Source organism: Cyprinus carpio, chromosome B3 (assembly GCF_018340385.1).
Source record: "Cyprinus carpio isolate SPL01 chromosome B3, ASM1834038v1, whole genome shotgun sequence".
Lineage (NCBI taxonomy): Eukaryota > Metazoa > Chordata > Actinopteri > Cypriniformes > Cyprinidae > Cyprinus > Cyprinus carpio.
In genome coordinates, this window is record NC_056599.1 from 16,901,649 (window position 1) to 16,919,684 (window position 18,036).

General features: G+C 37.6%; 1 protein-coding gene and 1 long non-coding RNA gene across 5 annotated transcripts in view; one reads left to right on the forward strand and one right to left on the reverse strand.

Moving 5' to 3' along the window:
* LOC122136504 overlaps positions 1-12,382 on the reverse strand; it is a 28,353-nt gene extending 15,971 nt beyond the window's left edge. The window contains exon 1 of the long non-coding RNA XR_006154181.1: positions 12,235-12,382. This is a non-coding gene — a long non-coding RNA (uncharacterized LOC122136504). The remainder of the gene's footprint in view (positions 1-12,234) is intronic.
* The window catches only part of LOC109087387 (septin-9-like), an 84,268-nt gene that overhangs the window by 25,635 nt on the left and 40,597 nt on the right, over positions 1-18,036 (forward strand). For 2 of the 4 annotated variants that reach the window (XM_042719991.1, XM_042719993.1), the window contains one exon: positions 13,106-13,786. In XM_042719991.1, coding sequence (XP_042575925.1) covers positions 13,106-13,786 — 681 coding nt within the window. Of the gene's footprint in view, positions 1-4,034; positions 4,323-12,454; positions 12,612-13,105; positions 13,787-18,036 lie in introns of those variants that run through there. The other 2 variants (XM_042719992.1, XM_042719990.1) reach the window with 2 other exon arrangements.

An 18,036-nucleotide genomic window follows, 5' to 3' on the forward strand; every position in this document is an offset into this window, starting at 1 on the left:
TGTGTGGAGAACCGAACGGTTTGATTTTTTTCAGTGAACCGTCTCATCCCTGGTGCTGAACCTGCATTTCAATAGCGTACTGTATATAGCATATGCTCATACTCTGAGGATATAGAACTACATCAATATACTTTATCCTTTAATCCTATTATTTATTCTCTGATTAAATTATAATATACCAAGGGAGTTTAAACCTTGTGGACTAACGATCTTGCTTTTCTGTCAACAGCCAAAAGAGCAGGCGTTGTCAGCATGAGTCTCACATCTATAAAACATCATGTACTATATAAAAATCCTTCACACAAGGTAAAAACAGGAAGTAAATTGAAGTAACCAACCTTCAGCAGGACCCCTTCTGTGTGTGCATGTAAAAATAGAAAAAAAAGACGGCCTTCCTGTTTACATGAAAGAGTATCTGCTAAAGTGCACATGCATTTGGAAAGTTTTGATCGGGGTGTAATGTGAACTTATAAATACTAGGCCACTTTGTAGCATACGTGTGTGTATGAACTAAATAAATAAATAAAAATAATATCTATTTCTTTACATGTAAATAACACGGTGGATTTTGAAAGGAACTTCTTTAAATGTATTAATTTATTTACTTTTTTTTTTTTTTTTAGTTGCTCTCAATACACTTTTCATCCCTAAAAACGATCCACTTGGCACGTTGGTCTGAATGATGATTCTGGTCAGATTTATGTGCCTTCTGAGAACAAAGGTTAAAGGTCCTTGCACATTCTAGGGGACAGCAGGGCACAACGTAACACTTTTTGACTTTCTCAGTTTGTGTACATCCACATGGGGTTCAGAATAGATTTTTTTTTATCCACAGTAATTTTACACTTGTCTATAAATATGTTGCTTTGTTTAATAATAACAGTGCATACATTTTTCTTTACCCTCAAAAAATGGAAGTGAAATGTGACAACATGCCCTACATTGTAACATCTGAGGGGTACGTTGTAACATGACCATATGACAGCTTAAAATGTTATCTGATCGAATGAAAAAAAATATACATGACAAACTAAAATATTTTGTTAAAAATAATAAAAATAAAAATTATATATTTATATTTTTTTCCAAATAAAATAATGGCGTTTTATAAGAATGAAAAATAATCTGATTTTAGAGTTTGACAATGAACACATTACAACCAATGCTTGGAACGACCCACATAAACGAGAAAAAAATGCTTTACATTTCTTAAAATAATAATTTCTAAACATTAAACATTGACATAATCTGATTTTAGAGTTTGTCAGTCTTTATTCACCTGTTTCTCGTTAAATTTCATTAAAGTAAACTGTATAAATTACATCGCTAATGTCATAGAATAGTAACGCAGTGTTACAACGTGCCCCATCTGCTCAACTGGAATTTAAAACTTGTGTCTTCTGCTAGTTATCAAAGCATTAAAAAATTATCTGAACTGATAAATAAAAGATTGGAGATTAAAATAATAGCAGATTTGTGTCATTTTAAAAATTAAAAAAAAAAAACTGAGATGAAAAATTGTCAGAACTTAATTTTACTAATGTTTTATCTTTAAAAGATCACCTTTTTGAATTTTGGCGCACATTTTTTTCTATATAATGTTGATATGGTAACTAATAAATACTGTAAATTTTGTTATGCTAGCAGGTGTGGAAATATTCAAACCACTTGTGTTACAACAAACCCCGCGCTCCCCTACTGTTTGTCTACCTGACAGGCAAAGAAACACACTGAGAGAGTCTGAGTGTTCTCCCTTGGTCTTAGGGACCTTCTCCACTCCAGATGTTCTGCTGCTGGAGAGTGTAATGGGGTCCTGGGAGACACCAGTGCAGATAGCCTGACTGGTGATCTGAGGCAGTGTGTAAACATGCAGAGGCTCAGGGAGGAGGAGAAGGACACTGCAGCTATGCTTAGGCACTAAATTCACAGTTCTACAGACAATTCATCCACATCTGGAGAACTGGCAACACAAATGTAATGTAAATCACGTGCTACTTACAGGTCCCACCTAAATGGAAGCCAATATTCAAGTGATTGTTTACGTTTTCCAGTGTCAGGGATCTCTTTCTCTCTCTCTCTGTGGTATGTCGGTGTGGAATGAGTTATGGCTTCTGACGGCATTTGTTTACAGAAGCCTCTTTCAGCCTGGTACAGCTCTCGACAACACAGCATGTGAGAGCTCACCGTCTGAAGAAGGAGTTATGGAAGTGTTGTTTTTTTTATTTCATTTTTTTTTTTAAATTGATTTGTTGTTGATTTGATTGTGGCTTTCTTTCTTGAGTGTGTGTCTATATCTACAACCTTTTGCGCTTATTGTGTGTGTTACAGCGACATCTAGTGGTTATACTGCTCTCTTTAATTTTATGAATGAACAATTTCTGGGATTTTTTTTTTTTTTTTTTTTGCGTATATGGTGGCGTGTGAATGTTGTCCAGAATCGTTTGTCACAGATGACAGTTAAATTACATAGCCAGCATTTTGAAAAAGTAGTTAGCTACATGCTACAAGCTAATTATCTACACACTTCAAAAATGTTTTTTTTTTTGTTTTGTTTTTTCACTTGACTTCAGAAATACAGCAAAAAGCATTGTAAATAATATTGTTTTCTATTTGAATATATTTTAAAAATGTAATTTATTGCTGTGAAGGCAAAGCTGAATTTCCAGTCTTCAGTGTCACATGATATTTTAGAAATCACTCACAATACTGATTTGCTGCTTTAGAAGAATTTTCATTATGATTAATGTTGAAAACAGTTGTGTTGCTTAATAGATTTTTTCAGGATTCTTCGATGAATAGAAAGTTCAAAAGATTTTAAGAATAAATGGTTTATAACATTATAAATGCATTTGATTAATTTAATGCATCAATGTTGAATAAAAGTATTAATTGATTTAAAAAAAAATTAATAGATAGTTTTAAATATTTTAATTATAAATTTAATTGTTGAATGTTGGTATTGATTGATTTAGATTAATTCTTAATAATAATTAAATTTTTTATGATGTATGGTTTTATTTTTTTTCATCAAATTAATATTCATGAGTCAGTCTGACAAGGTTAATCCATATGTCCCCTCTGAAACTTTTCAGATCACTCCTATTCCTCTAACAGACTCTCTTCATCTCCTCCCTTAACTGATTTGTATGTGTGTGTGTGTGTGTGTGTGTGTGTTTGCAAATCTGTATACAGAAGGACTGGTGTTTGCATTAGACATGCCTGAAGAGCTGTGAAATCTGCTGTATGATTAGTCGCACACAGCTTGACTTTCCTGTTTTTGTAGGCTCTAGCCCATGAAACATCAGACCTCAGTGCCACACATCACTGTCCATCTAATAGAATTTCCCGACAGTCATAGTGTTACAAACAGAGAGGTTTGCATTAAAAACCCAACAAACCAGTCAGACACCACCATATCTGCAGTTAGCAGATCGAATCTGCAAACAAAACCAGCTCTTCAACTGTAGCCACAGCTGATACTGTCTGAATGAAATGAAAACGTGTTTAGCAGAAGATGTGGATAGAAGTGCAGCTCTGATGGAGTCCGAGCTGTAGATGAGGTCACTGATTAATGACACCCCATGGCCTCAGCCCGTCCTCCCCTTTGCTACGAGGAGCGCTGGTGGCCTCAGGCTCGAATTCAGGAAACTACTGGGGAAGCCGCAAGCGCGGACGTGCTCTCCTCAGGGATTGTGATGAAATATGTACCGCTGCTGCCCTCCACTTCTCGCACGGACCGAACTCTTCTGAACTTCTCCGCCCACGTCACCCAATCCGACTGAGCTTAATCTAAAAAATACTCACGTTATCTCTTCTACGATTGCAAAAGAGCCTAGTTTCAGCACGTTTGGGGGCGGGTTGGAAAGTAAAATGAGCATTGACTCATATAACTCGTGTAGAAGCCAAGCAACTCGGTCAGAGAGAGAGAGAGAGAGAGAGAGAGAGAGAGAGGGAGAGAGAGAGAGAGAGGGAGGAGAGAGGGAAGGAGTGAGAGAGTGAAAGAGAGCGAGTGGGGGTGGGGGGTTGTCATCGGTTTCTCATTCTGAGGTCTGCTGCGTTCAGAGAGCTGGGGGAAGTGGGAAAAACTCAGTTGGTCCTTTAAGAAAGTCGTGGGCTTGGATCTGGGGACCGCTCTGTACGCTCTCTCTTTTTTCCTCCCCCGTTACCTCCTAATTTGGGATTTGTTTGGGAGCTGGAGAGCACAAAGTCTGAGAGAGTTTCGCCTTGCTGGGAAAGGTTGCTTTGATCCCGCAGAGTCAGCTTGAAAATGTCTGATTCCAATGTCAATGCGCATTTGGAGGGAATTATCTCAGACTTTGAAGGTTTGTTTTTATTTCTCTTTATATGATTCTTTGTAGTTTATAAAGAAAGTTGAGTTTTAAAGTAATAAACATTCATCAGAATCATCTGAAATTGATCTGTAACTTTTAAATGTTCACTTCAAATGCAAACAGTCAACATAAAGCTGAGTTATTGTCAATATCTTTATATTAGTGTGTGTGTGTCTCCCTGGAGTCTCTGTTTCTATAGCTGAGAGTGCTGTGGTTGTGTCACACAGGTCATGTGGCCAGTGATATGTGTGCATGTGTGGGTGTGTATTTGTCGTACACAGTATGTGCTATTCACTCTTTTCTGTAGGCTGTACACACAAATAGTCATGCATGACAGGAAATGTCCTCACTGTGTTAACACAAAAGCAACTTTAACCATCAGCACACTGACCATCATACCTGGCTGCCGTCCGTTCCTCCTGCTCACCTCCTTGAGCGTCATGTCTGTATTTCTCTTTTTAATTTTTTTCATCGGTGTGCTCCTGGCATTGATTTGCTCTGTCACCCCCCTCCCCCCAACACCTCTCATCCCGCTGTAAGAGACCCTGACAAACGCACACGCCTCTCATACACAAGACACATTCCCACTTGTCTGGCTTTTTCAGTGTCATCACTTCTCGGAATGCGTTTTGTGCCAAATATCAGGAGGTTAGAGGACAAGGAACGGCATGCGGGTCAGGGCAGGGTGGTCTTCATATGTCAGATGATGACCTGGTTCACCCAGACAAGAGGCTTTAGCTGTGCACCTGGTCGCTGCTTCATGGATGTACACTTTGTCTCAGAGAGAAAGAGATACTTGAATGGATGAGAGAGGGACAGACAGAAAAAAAGCCAGACAGTTTGCTCTGGCTTTGAGCTAAAACTTACAGACAAATGAAGGAGGAAATTCCACAGAAAGCGCAGAATTCTGCGGGTGCCGAAAATGGAAGTTTTGTGAGACGTGGAGTTTTATCTCAATTTAGAAGTGTCTTTACGGACCTGAATGGAGCTGTGCTTTTCTGACAAAGCCAAACATTTAACTAAACGCCAAAAGGTCTTGTCCACATTGCAGCATATCTTATGAGAACTGTTTACTTAGACAGGGAAAATTCCGGGCAATACTGATAAGCGAATAATTATTTTCATGAAATGGGTGATAACAATACATAGCTGATATCAAAATTCAACACTTTCATCTATATTAATTTAAAATAAAGCATTAAAACTAAAAATTTTATAGGTGAATTTAGGCATCATAACATTATAGTGTAAAGTATGAAAGACGGATATTTATTTGAAATTGGCTAAAGATTACATTTTAGCAACAGTGTTAATACATTTTTAGTGCTTTTAAAGAATAACGAAAAATGAGCATAAACAATTAAATATACAATTTTGAACAATATGATATGCATGTTTAATTTTGGCAAATAGCAATATACCGATATATTGTGAACCTCTAATAATATGTAAATGAACAAACCACAGTTAATTTCTTTTTATGTGCAATTTAGGGGTGGAGTTAGTGGAAATAGACTGGTATGAAAAAATTATTTAAATAAAGGGGCAGCAGTCTTGTTTTTTTTCTTCTTCATTTTCCATAAAAAAAAAAAAAATTTAAATGAAAAAAGCAACTAAATATGCAGTTCTGCTTGTGGATATATGTGCACTTGCTACTAAGCCACCAAATCCAGTGAAAGCTTCCCAAATCAAGAGAGCCCCCCAGTTTTTTGAGTAGTATTCCGCAAGCTGTCAGTGAACCATCTGTGGGCGGACTCAGGCTGAGACTAAACCAATACAGGCACATTCAGTGTCATTCATAAGTAAACACTGAAGTGCGAGTGCTTAGATAATCAAGACAGATAGAAACACGTTTGTTTACGTGTTTGTTTTCAGACTACAACAATTCTAGACCAGCAAAGTATTTATGTGTCTCTAAACGAGTCCTGTTGGAGTGCTCTGGATGACCTAAATTAGCACCTTTTGGTCATTTCACGGACACATGACAACTATTTCAGACTGGGACTCATTACATTGCTAACAAATCATACATCAGGAAGGGAAAAGCACTCTCATTATACTGTGACCAAACCACTTTCATGTCGTTGCATGTAAAGCTAAATGTTGTCTCTAAAGTCATCATCAAGCATGGCTATTTGCAGAGCTTATAGGCAGGACTGACCACACTATAAAGAGAAGTATGCATTTTATAGTGTGGTTCTGTGCAGCGTTACCTCAGGGTGGGGAAAGCATCTCACAGCTGTATATTCACAAAGTCCATTAGCTTTGGTTAATGGCTAGTAAATAAGCAAGCAATTCTAGGCCAACTTTCACATGAAGATATTGTAATCTTTTAATTATTGCTTAAAAATAACTGTTTAGACCAGTATGAATTTACCAGCTAGCTAAAAAAATGACTAGCTAGCTAAAAATGTCTTGCTAGGTAGGAATCCTACTGGGAAACCAGTGCACAACATGCTATGTTAGCAATGCTAGTTTTCTCATCAGGTTAACAGCTCCCAAAGAAAACCATTGAGATGCTAGCACTGTCCTGCCAATGACCAAACACATCACTTACAGCCTAACGCTGTTTTTACACTTTCAGAGAAGGCTTGTGGTTGGGAAAGGAGCAATAAATGACTTCCATTTGTTCAGTGCTGGCCTCCGCACAAGGAAATGGGCTTAATATATGAAGCTCATAACTTCTGAAATTCATAACTGTACTTTTGAAGTGCGAACATACTGATATACTCTCTGAAAACATGTGCTATGTGCATGTGTTATGTTGAGCAGTCACATGACCGTGAAGTTTATGGCCATCTGTAAAGGAAAGGATATTAAAAGTTCTCATTTATGAAACTTTATGAATGTCCTCAAGCTTATCATAATAAGCCAGACCAGTTAACCCTTGCTAAGCTGTAGTACATGTGAATGTGTGACTGTTATGAGTGTTGGTTTAACTCTGAGACTGGTTAAGACTGCATGCACTTAAGTCTGGTTATGATGCACTTACTGTCTCAAAAACATTGCACAATCATTTTAAGTAGATGTGCGGGTGTGTATGGGAGGGGTGACAGTCTGGTAGGGGAGTTAAAATAGAGACAGGAAAAGTTAATAAAAATAGAGATAAAAGAGCGGTGCATGAGAAAGAGAGGTTAGGGATAACAGTTGTAGTACAGACAGTTTTCATACCATTTTCCCCAGTCTTGTGATTTTTTTTTGCCTTTCTTCGAAATGGCCTTGAAAAGAGATCTGCACACTTACCAGCACCTACTATATTTGGGGTTGAATTAACTAGTCAGCTTATAGACTAGTTGATTATCCAGCCAGGACATCCAGTTTTGGTATCTGGCTTTACTAGTCGAAACCAGTCATTAGCTGGTTGACCAGCCACCATTCTATAAAAAAAAAAACGAAAAAAAAAAAAAAAAACTTTACTGTCTTAAAGAAACAAAGTCACCCAAAAATAAAAATTGTGTCATAATTTACTCCCTCATGTCATTCCAAATCTGTATGACTTACTTTTTTTCTGTGGAACCTAAAAAGAAGATATTTTGAGAAATGTTAAAAACCAAACAGTTCTGATGTCCATTTACTTCTAGTGTATGGACAGCAAAAACAATGAAACATTTATCAAAACACGTTTCTGTGTTTCACAGAACATATGTGACCCTAGACCACAAAACCTTAAGTGTCAATTTTTCACAATTGAGATGTATACATCATCCAAAAGCTGAATAAATACACTTTCCATTGATGTATGGTTTGTTGGGTCGAGATGCAACTTTTAGAAAATCTGGAATCTGAGGGTGCAAAAAAAAAAAAAAAAAAAAAAAATTATAGAGAAAATCGCCTTTAAAGTTGTCCAAATAAATTCCAAATAAATAGTGTTTGGGAAGCTATTTTGTTTTTTACCAACTCGGTAATCAACTAGTTGCGCTTCAGTTGCACCTCAAATACTGTATAGCTGCATATCAAATGACGCACTATACACTATGCACTCATACACTATGTACTCAACCATGTAGTGTATGAATTATATAAGGTTATTTTGTCATTCATAATCGGAGTCCGATAGCCCCTCCCCCTCCGTTCCGTAATTAAAGCTGCCACAGTTGAGTGCATGAAGTGTCCAACATTCCACACTTCGTTTTTTTTTGTTATTTAAGTGCATCATCCAAGTGTTTAAAGTGCACTTTTTCTTTTTGGAATTTTCAGTGTGAACGAACTACTCACACTATTTACATTACAAAACGTCATAGAATAGTGCCTAAGTACTCGATTTGGGGTGCACCTTATGTCCCACTGTAGCTGCGTATCCATAGTTTTGCACTATTACTCATAACCTGAAATTACACACAAGTCAAAACAAAGCTAACCCAGACCATCGTGTTTTAAGCAGACTGCCCTGAAGCTAATCAGCCGTTACCCTGAGGCAAACCGAAACTGTAAGCTAGTGGGACATGACTGTTTGTGCCATGATGAATTTGACAGTAGAGATACACACACATTCGTTTCTCACCTGCATTGCCTCTGCTAACACAGCACTGGACTTGCCTCCACTGCGTATTGAGGTAAACCTCTACCTGTAGTTTAGTTCTGGACACTAATTGATGAGAAGTAATGCATACGTATCAAACACACGCTCTTGCTTCCATAGATGTGCATGTGTTGTGTGTGTGCATGAGACAGGGTTGTGTGAGAGCAAATGCATCTGTGTGAGTTTGTACGTGTTTACTCAAAGATGCAGCTGTGTGTACTGTGGGAGAGAGAGAGAGAGAGAGAGAGGGCTCTTATGTGTTTTCGTGCGGCCCATTTCCCACCAAAGCCTGAGGGTGCATCACACAGCTCCCAAACTCTCGCAGATCAGCAAGGCCAAACATATCATTACAGCAGAATCACACTCTCTGTTTGTATCCTGTTGTTTTTGCCGGCACATACCTCAAACACCTCTGATTCTTCTGGCTGGGCAGATGTGACTGTGATAATTACGACAGATTGCGCTTGTCTGAGATTATAGTTTAACCGTTATGATCATTTCTGGACCAGATAGCTATCAAACTACCCACTTTTATTTTAGTTAGTGGAGCATGGTCAGGAAAGCATCACTATCGAAATTGCTCATTCTTTGGTGTGCAACTCAAGACACAATCACAATATTGAAATAGTCAAATTATCCCATAGATTTACACTTATTCAACAATTTCTTCTCTTCCGTGTCAGTCAAATGTAGTTCACATATAGGCCTTTTCTTAAATGTATTTTGTGATCTAGATCTTTTAGATGCTCTATATAGTTTTTGAAACCATGCACAGACCCCACTGAAGCGCTCATCAAATGTGTCTAGCCAGCTCACCCTGTCCGAAATACACATGCACCATACTGAGATGAAGATTCTTATGTAAGAGGTCATGTGCTTGTTTTGGCTGCAGTGCACTGTATGGTTTTTATACTGTACTTTATAGAGTCCAAAAGCACAGAGCGATTGGACTTCACAGTAAAATCTGCCTGTAATCATTGACTTTCTGTCTGTGAATGAAAAGGTTGTTTGAGGACAAATGCTGGGAGAGATTTATCCTGTTGTATATCAAACTATTATGATTCATCTGTGTATGCCTCTATACAGCATACAGTGCCAAGTATATTATTGCCTGGACTAAAGCAAAAAGACAGACAATGTATCTTCCACATATTTACAATCATTTTCCGCTGAGCCATAATCCTTCCCAAGGGATTGTGTGTGTGTGTGTGTGTGTGTGGACTGCTACTAAAGTTTTGATGATTATGTCTGGTATAATCACAGAATCCATAATGCACAGTTATTCAGTGCATGCAGGATTCCATTTTAATCCAGCCACACTTTGAAATGACAGGAAATGATATCATCAGGGCGCAGCTTAAAAGAAAGCCCCCTCTGAAGATGACTCAAGAGAAAAAAGGCGATTCTCTCCTCTGGCTCATGAGAAAAAGCAATGTATTTTAAAATAAATGAATGTCCTAAGCCTGAATTAAGAGTATCAAATATCCAATCATCATAACATCACTCAACCACTCAAAAATGAAACAAATCTTTTCTCTTTATCCAAATGCAAGGGTACTGTAAAACAGGACCATCGGCTTTCCATCCTGTCCTGCTGAACGGAGGTCAGTTTTGTGCTGGAAGAAAATGGATCCATGTGTGCTGTGTTATGATAAGCACGTCACTGAATAGCATGACGTAAAACGTAGAGGTACATGATGAACACCTAGCCTATATGAGACAGTGGACGTCCTGGACCTGGACCTGTCCTACTTAAAGATCTGAATTACCACCTGCTCTTAAATGAAGAGTTCAGTTCACTTATATTAACAAATATTTTGAAGCATCTGTCCATAAATCAAAGCCAGCAGGGTCCCAAACAATATTGGTCCCCCTGTCATTGTACAGAATAATAATAATAATAATAATAAACCTTTCAAACACAGAGATGGTTTTCAAAATATATTTTTTTTGTGTGTTTTATATTTTTGGGTGAACTATCCCTATTTTAGTGTTTTTTTTTTTGTTGTTGTTGGTTTTTTTTTTTTTTTTTTGGTGTTTTTTTTTTTTGTTGTTGTTGGTTTTTTTTTTTATTTAAAATATATTTCTATTTAGTATTCATTTATTTTATTTTAGTATTTTTAGTAGGCAACATTTATCATTTTAAATGATAATTTTCAAGCTTAATTTTAAGTATTTCACTTATATATTGTTTTATTTCAGATTTAATTCAATACATGAAAAGTTTTCATGAGCTTAAGAATAGAAATATCCACCTTTAGCCTATAGACTCTTAATTTTCCTATTTTGTCCCACAGCTAGATGCATATCTGATCGCAGCAATCGTTTATTTCTCATGAACAAGGCTGCCAATAGAACTTCAAACACAGATCCTCTCCCACACTGAACTAAGATCCAGCTGTGAATTGGATGCCTTGAAGTTTGTATGACAAAATGCAAGATTTGCAAAGGCCCTTCACATCCATCAAGCATTTATTGGCTCCACAGAAAGAAAATTTGCTAAAATATGATTTCAGAGTAGTTTCAGAGAGATGCCAACAAAAGGTTCCAGTAAGTAGATTATACTGTTCATTTTGCTAATGTGCTGCCATGGGCACCTATGCCAGATCTTACTAGGCCAAACTGCTGTTTCAGTCATGAAATAGTCTCCGAGCTTCCAAGCCACTTGGAAAACACTTAACTTACACACATCCAATATTTTGCCAGCACCAGCTTAAAAAAATTATGGGATGTTGTTAACAAACAGCAGTGCCAAGGGGCCATGTCGTTCTACAGAAGAGAGAGAAGGATATGTGGTTTAACGTTTGTACAGACCAACTGGATGGAATAGCAACCACCTGCTCAGAACTTAAAGGCGTCACTGTTGGCCATTAATATGACTGCTGTGTCTGTGCATGACTCAAGTGTCTAGACATTTCCTGGGGATTAGTACAGACAAATGACCTGAGTGACCAGGCATGCCATTGTGTCTCTTTCTGTCAAGCGCCACATTGCAGATAATTGAAAAATCTATCTTAAGGCTGTCCAGCTCCAGTTTCAGAATCTCATCAATGTTTGCACTCCTTGATGCAATGCCAGCAATCTATCTCTCACTGTACTATGGTCAGAAATGAACCAGGGCTCAGGACAAAAATGCTAAAATAAAAAAAAAGTAAAAAAAAAAGTAAAAATGAACATGTTGAATTGATGGTTGTGGCGTAGTGGATAGATAGGTGTGTTTTGTTTGTTTATTTGTTATTTAAATTTAGCCTTCTATGATTCTGACATTTAATAAAATGGTATTTATTAAAACAAACCTGTTTCGTATGCGCGTTGCCCTGTCATAAGTTACCTAAATGTTTACATTTTGCAAAATATTTCTGCTATTCGTTTAAAGTAACTTACTTAAATCGGTCAAACGGTTCCAGTTCAGTCCAAATCTCTTTCAGCTCGATCTTTGTTCCGTTCAACACGTTAGAAAGAGGCCGTTTTGATGAGCCAGCAGCAGCACACGCATTGAAGCACCATGACTGCGATTCAGTTGTGTTCAAAAGAGACAGTTCCGGTTTAATGAATCGGTTCTTGCTCCCTTTCGGACCGATTCAACAACGAAACAATCGTTTGTGAACCAATTCAGCCGATTCATTCAAATGATTCGACTCAAATGAACGAACCGGACACGTCTAAATCGCGTTTCGCTCGAGTCAGGTCATGGCGGTATTCGTTCAAGCGTGAGAGCTCTGCAGCTATGTTTACTAAACATTTGAAGCGCGTGAAATCAGGTATTTCAAAAAATATTAAACCAAAACCTGTTATTATTTCAAATAGACAGCTACTCTTAATGTTTATATACACTTTAGTAGCGTCTTTACACGTTACGGAGGAACCATGCGAACGTTATTACAATTTTTAATCCGGTAGAAAAGGTTAAACATCATATTCCGTTAATTCTGTTAAACAAATTCCGTTAATATTTTGTTGATTCTGCTAGTCTGCCTTGTTTTATATGTAGGCCTAATAAAGCCTTATATTTGTTTAATTATTTAACTCCTATTGTTCTTGCATGCTCAGGTGGCCTAATTTTGGAAATCATTTTCTGTTATAAAATTGGTTTGTTTTAGGTTTAGTTAGCAAATTCTAACAAAATTAAGTCTTTGTAGTTATGTTTATGTATTAATAAATGTATACAGTTATCCATTTCTAGAAGTTTGCCTGTTTAAAGCTTTGAAAGTCGCCTGATTTTTATGCACATGTTTTTATTTGTATTTGTTTATAGCACTTAAGAGGTCATTTGAAGTGGAGGAGGATACATCCACAAACCCATCGCCTCTTTCCCGTAGAACAACCAATCCTCTGCGCTCCTCCGCCTCTTCTACGAGCAGCCGTTTCCACGACATGAGATCGCTCAACTCCGAGTCCACTTCCAGGCACGCTTCAGATTACTCCTCCAACCAGTGCTCTCCAAAGTCCAGCCTGAGGCGCATGGAGTTATCGAGGGCCCGCATCCCAGAGACTGCGTCACGCAGGACCGAGATCTCCATCGACATCTCCTCCAAGCAGGTGGACAGCTCACCCAGTCCCGGTATCGCCCGCTTCGGCTTAAAGAGACCTGAGGTCTCGCTCCAGAGTAAAGCCACAGACGGGCCTCTTCACAGAAGGGCTGAGGGTAACCACAGCAGACCCCAGGAACCTCCAACACCCCCTAGGAGAGCTGACCCAACAATATCTGCGTCCAGGATCCCTGAGGTGTCCCAGCGGCGAGCAGAGCCTCCCAGCCCTCTTGAGAGCTCAGCTCCGACTAGACGGGCTGAGATGCACATTAACAGACAGCTGGACACACCGTCTCCTGCAAGGGAGTCAGAGAACAGCTTCACCTCCGCAGCCAGCATCACTCCTACCTTCAATGAATACAAAACCCCTCCATCAGTACATGAAGCCCCCCTAAGGCCTCTAGAGAGTAAGTCACATGTGCTTTTTCATTGCTACATTGCTGTCTGGCTAGATTCCTGCATGATCTGGATCTGATATTTACACTGTGACGTGTGCTTGGTGTGTCGTAGTTTGCTGACAAGCTATGCAATTTCGCGTTCATAACTGAATGCATTTCATCTGCGATTATGACGCGATATTGCGTAGCTTGTCAGTGAACTACGGCTCTGTATAGTGAATGCCCCTTCATTTGAAAGCAGGTGATGGACATTTGCTACTAATCACAGAACCAGCTTTACTGATGAGACACGCTTGACAATCACATGCGATTAATCGTGCAGCCCTAATCTGTTGTGTATTCGTTGATAACGATTAGGGGTGTGACGAGACGAGACTGGGTTCACGAGACAAGATTTTTAGACTTTTTTTTTTTTTAAAGAAATCCTCAATGACTAAATATGTAGGGGAAATTAGTATTTTATTCAACTGAAAAACACAAAATGCGAAAAATGTAGAAGCATTTTGAATTCAACTTGTGCTTTATGAAATTAAACTTCTATTACATATCTACATAATATAATATATATCTATTATATGCAGCAATAAACAACATGTAGACTAGAGCTGCACGATTCTGGATAAATTGAGAATCATGTTTTTTATATATAAATTGGAGATCACGATTTTCTCACAATTCTGAAGAAAAAAAGATTAGAAAACTAAACAAAATAAAATAATTTACTAGTGGTTTTGACAAAAAAATTTTTTAAATTTTTATTAATTTTAATTTGATAAAAATTAAAAATAGTCTTTAAAATATATATTAATTTCAACTCATAAAATGTTTCACTATTGTCCTGAATGAATGTACCACGAGATCTCGTCACATCCCTAATAACGATATATCGGCGACAGGCTCATATCAGCCGAAAGACTTGTTTCACTATTGGAACCTCCTGAATGAATGTACCACGAGAATATTGGCTTAACGCTAGATTTAAAATGACAGAATTTTAACTTCATACACACACAGTCATTTCTTTTGAAATTGAGGTTCACTGAAGCTTTGTGTTTTGAGAAGCAGGGGCCCATGAGAACGTCTTCTTCCTAAGCACACTTCAGGTTGAGTAGTGATCAAATCACACAGAATCCAGCATATGGTAATGAGAAAAACAGAACCTCCTCATAGGAAAGAATGTTGGAGCTGTATCATTGAGTGAGGTCAACAGATCTGATGCATTGTTTTAGCACTGGATCAACACTGAGATTATCAAGAGCTCTCCTAGGCAGTAATACAAATATGAAAAGTTTTCATATAACCCCATCTACTCTCCACTCAGATAGACAGGGTGTCAGGCTGTTTATGTGATCAAAATTTGAAGTTGCTGTTTTAAGGTTGAACGTAGCCCAAGCAATGGCTATTCTTGCACTCGTACTGAAAAGGCCTGTTTTTTTGGGACAGTATTAGTTCTGAGTGTAACACTGGCTCAGAAACCGTATTCCAAAGTCATGACTAAAAACTGTGCATTGAGCCAATCTGAGAAGAACAGTGAAGCTTTAAAGCACCAAATAAAGAAACATTTATGTAAATCTTGGACATGGATACTGTAGCAGACCCCATCCGAATGTTGGCCGAAACTTTACTGATGTTTCTTGAAGCTTTATTAGCATTCTTTTTTACTTCAGAAATCACCATAAGTGCTGAATGAAGCAATACAAAAAACATTATTAGACGTATTCAGCGATTTTCACAATTACTTGTTTTTAACTAACAGTTAAACAGGGTTGGTGAATAAACTTTCGTGCACATGTTCTGTTAAGCCTTCATGAAGCGTATACTCTCCATACCATTTCTCATTACTCTCTCTGAGCAGTGAAAGCAGATTCCATTTCAAAATAAAAGTCCCCCATTTACAACGGAAATAATGCGATCCTTAGACAATTTTTTAACATACAAAATATGTCAAAGGCAACACAAAACAAAAAGAGAAATTAAGGATAACTCTTATTACAGTCTGTTACAGACACAATAGATTTTTTAACCTTCTGCTCTCTAGCGCTCTCTCATTAGCTTTCTGCATTGCTCTCAGTGAAAGTTCTTTCTGAATTGATTTTAGTGATTTTTAACCTTAGTGAAATTTCATAATTTAATAAGATTTTTTCCATTCCAAACTTCCAAAAGATTTTATTCATCTTTGAAACTGTGGCTTAATCCAAGTCTTCTCTTAATCACTTTACATGATGGATGGATTTAATTTAGACTTATTTATTCACATATAAACATTCCTCATTGGAAGCTCATCCTTAAAACTCACTGGTTCATGCATCAAACAAACATGACTGACCTTTTAGTTTTAATGCATCAATGTTTTGGTTGCATGGCCTTTAAATGAAGGAACAAAATAAATCTCTTGGTTGTTTATCGAAGACAAATGAAAGTCAAAGATTTGGGATGACATGTGGGTGAGTAAATGATGACAGATTTCATTTTTGGGTGAACTGTTCCCAATACAAAGACTTGCTATTTCTGGTGCTTATGTTTTCTATTTGTTATCAAGCGCTTCCATTACTAAGCAGCGTCTGTTTCTTATTGGTGTTATTGTTTCAAGGTGTCCCCCATCAGATTCCACATTTGCATATGAAAGATATGTCTCTGACTTTTCTCTCCCTTCTGGCACAAGTGTTACGAGTGAGATTGTGAGAACAGCCTTACGGACTAGCTAAGGGCTTGTTGGTTTGTGACCCATGAGTTCAGCTAGTGGGCGTGTCTCCAGATCTGGAGTTCATAATATGTGCTGCATAAAAATAGACACTAATGTGTTTGCCTAGAATTGCTTAGTTCACTGGATTGAAAAGCAAGTTTCTCTATTTTCTGTGTTGTTGTCCTTCTTTGGTCCTAACGGATTTTTACTTTTCTTGAGTATGAAATAAGACAGAATCTCTAATAGAGATTGAAAGTAATCCAGGAAGCCTGCGGCACATTTGGGTTTAATTACTGTTCCTGCACAAGCCCCAGTGTGGATGCAGCGAGCAGAGCCCTGCTAACAAAGCCCAGATAAGGAGAAGCAAAGAAGAGAGAGATAAAGCACTACGTGCCAGGCAGAACAAAGTCTCTGTAAAGTGTCTAGATGAGGGGGGAAAAAAGTGAAAATGAACTGACCTCCAAATAGGGCTTTTTTTTTTTACTTTAAACTAGAAAAAATACTCCAGTACTAATAATTTAAAGCATGTGTTGCTGTTCAGGACGTGTGATGTGCAATGTATAACATAATGCATTGATGCATGAGATTCGTTTAAAAAAAAATCACAATTTGACATTTATAACTTCTGTAATTTACCTTGAATATGTGTATTCATCAAAGGTGCACAAAAGTATTTAAAGAAAAAGAAAAGAGGATAATAAAATAGAGGATAGAAAAGATCCTGATGACTTAAAGATTTTTATTTCAAATAAATAGTTTTAATTTCATTCCATTAGTTGTCTATTGCTGTGTGTTGTCTTGATTTAGTATATACTGATACATCTGATATATCAATTGTTAGTCTAGGTTACACTCTTCATGAGTTTGGAAAAAAAAGCTTTATTTTTTCTTATGTGACCTGACGTATGTTTCATCAGACGATGAAAAGTGTTTACTCAGTAGTTTGCGGTTTATGTCTGTGTTACTCATGAAGAGCATTTATTGCTTTAATGGTGACTTCTGAATGACTTGGTTGTGAGTGACCCGTAAGGATGAGAGGGAGTTCACAGTGAACTGAACAGAATGACACATTTACCAGGTGACCATTCGTCTGTTTCTGCCATCCTGTTGAATTCCCCTTGTGAATGTTTGTGGGAAAATTCCTTCAGATTCAGATCACCCCAAAAGGAAAGAGTTCTATCACAAAAGCTTTTTGCCATTGAAAGTTTCATCATTAACCATTTATATTTCATGTGCAATGATTGCATTTTCCAAAAACTTTTCCCATCTTAAAGTGGATCATCTTTCTTAAAAGTGTGTCTACTAGAAACAGTTTGATTTGTAGTGAATATTCTGCCGTGGGAATAGTGCACTGTGAGGTCAGTTTATTCTATAATTTAAAGTGAGGTTATTGGATGTATGTTTTTTTTCTTCCTCTTTTTATAGCATGCGTGTTTTTCAGAGAGTTTTCATGTATTAGTTAGAGATAGCATGCCTTTTTGACCAGTCATTGAGAGTTTGGTTGGAAGACCTTCACTGAAGTCATTGTGTGTAAATGTTTCCTTCTCCCTCAACCTTGAGGCTAATGAAAAGTTAT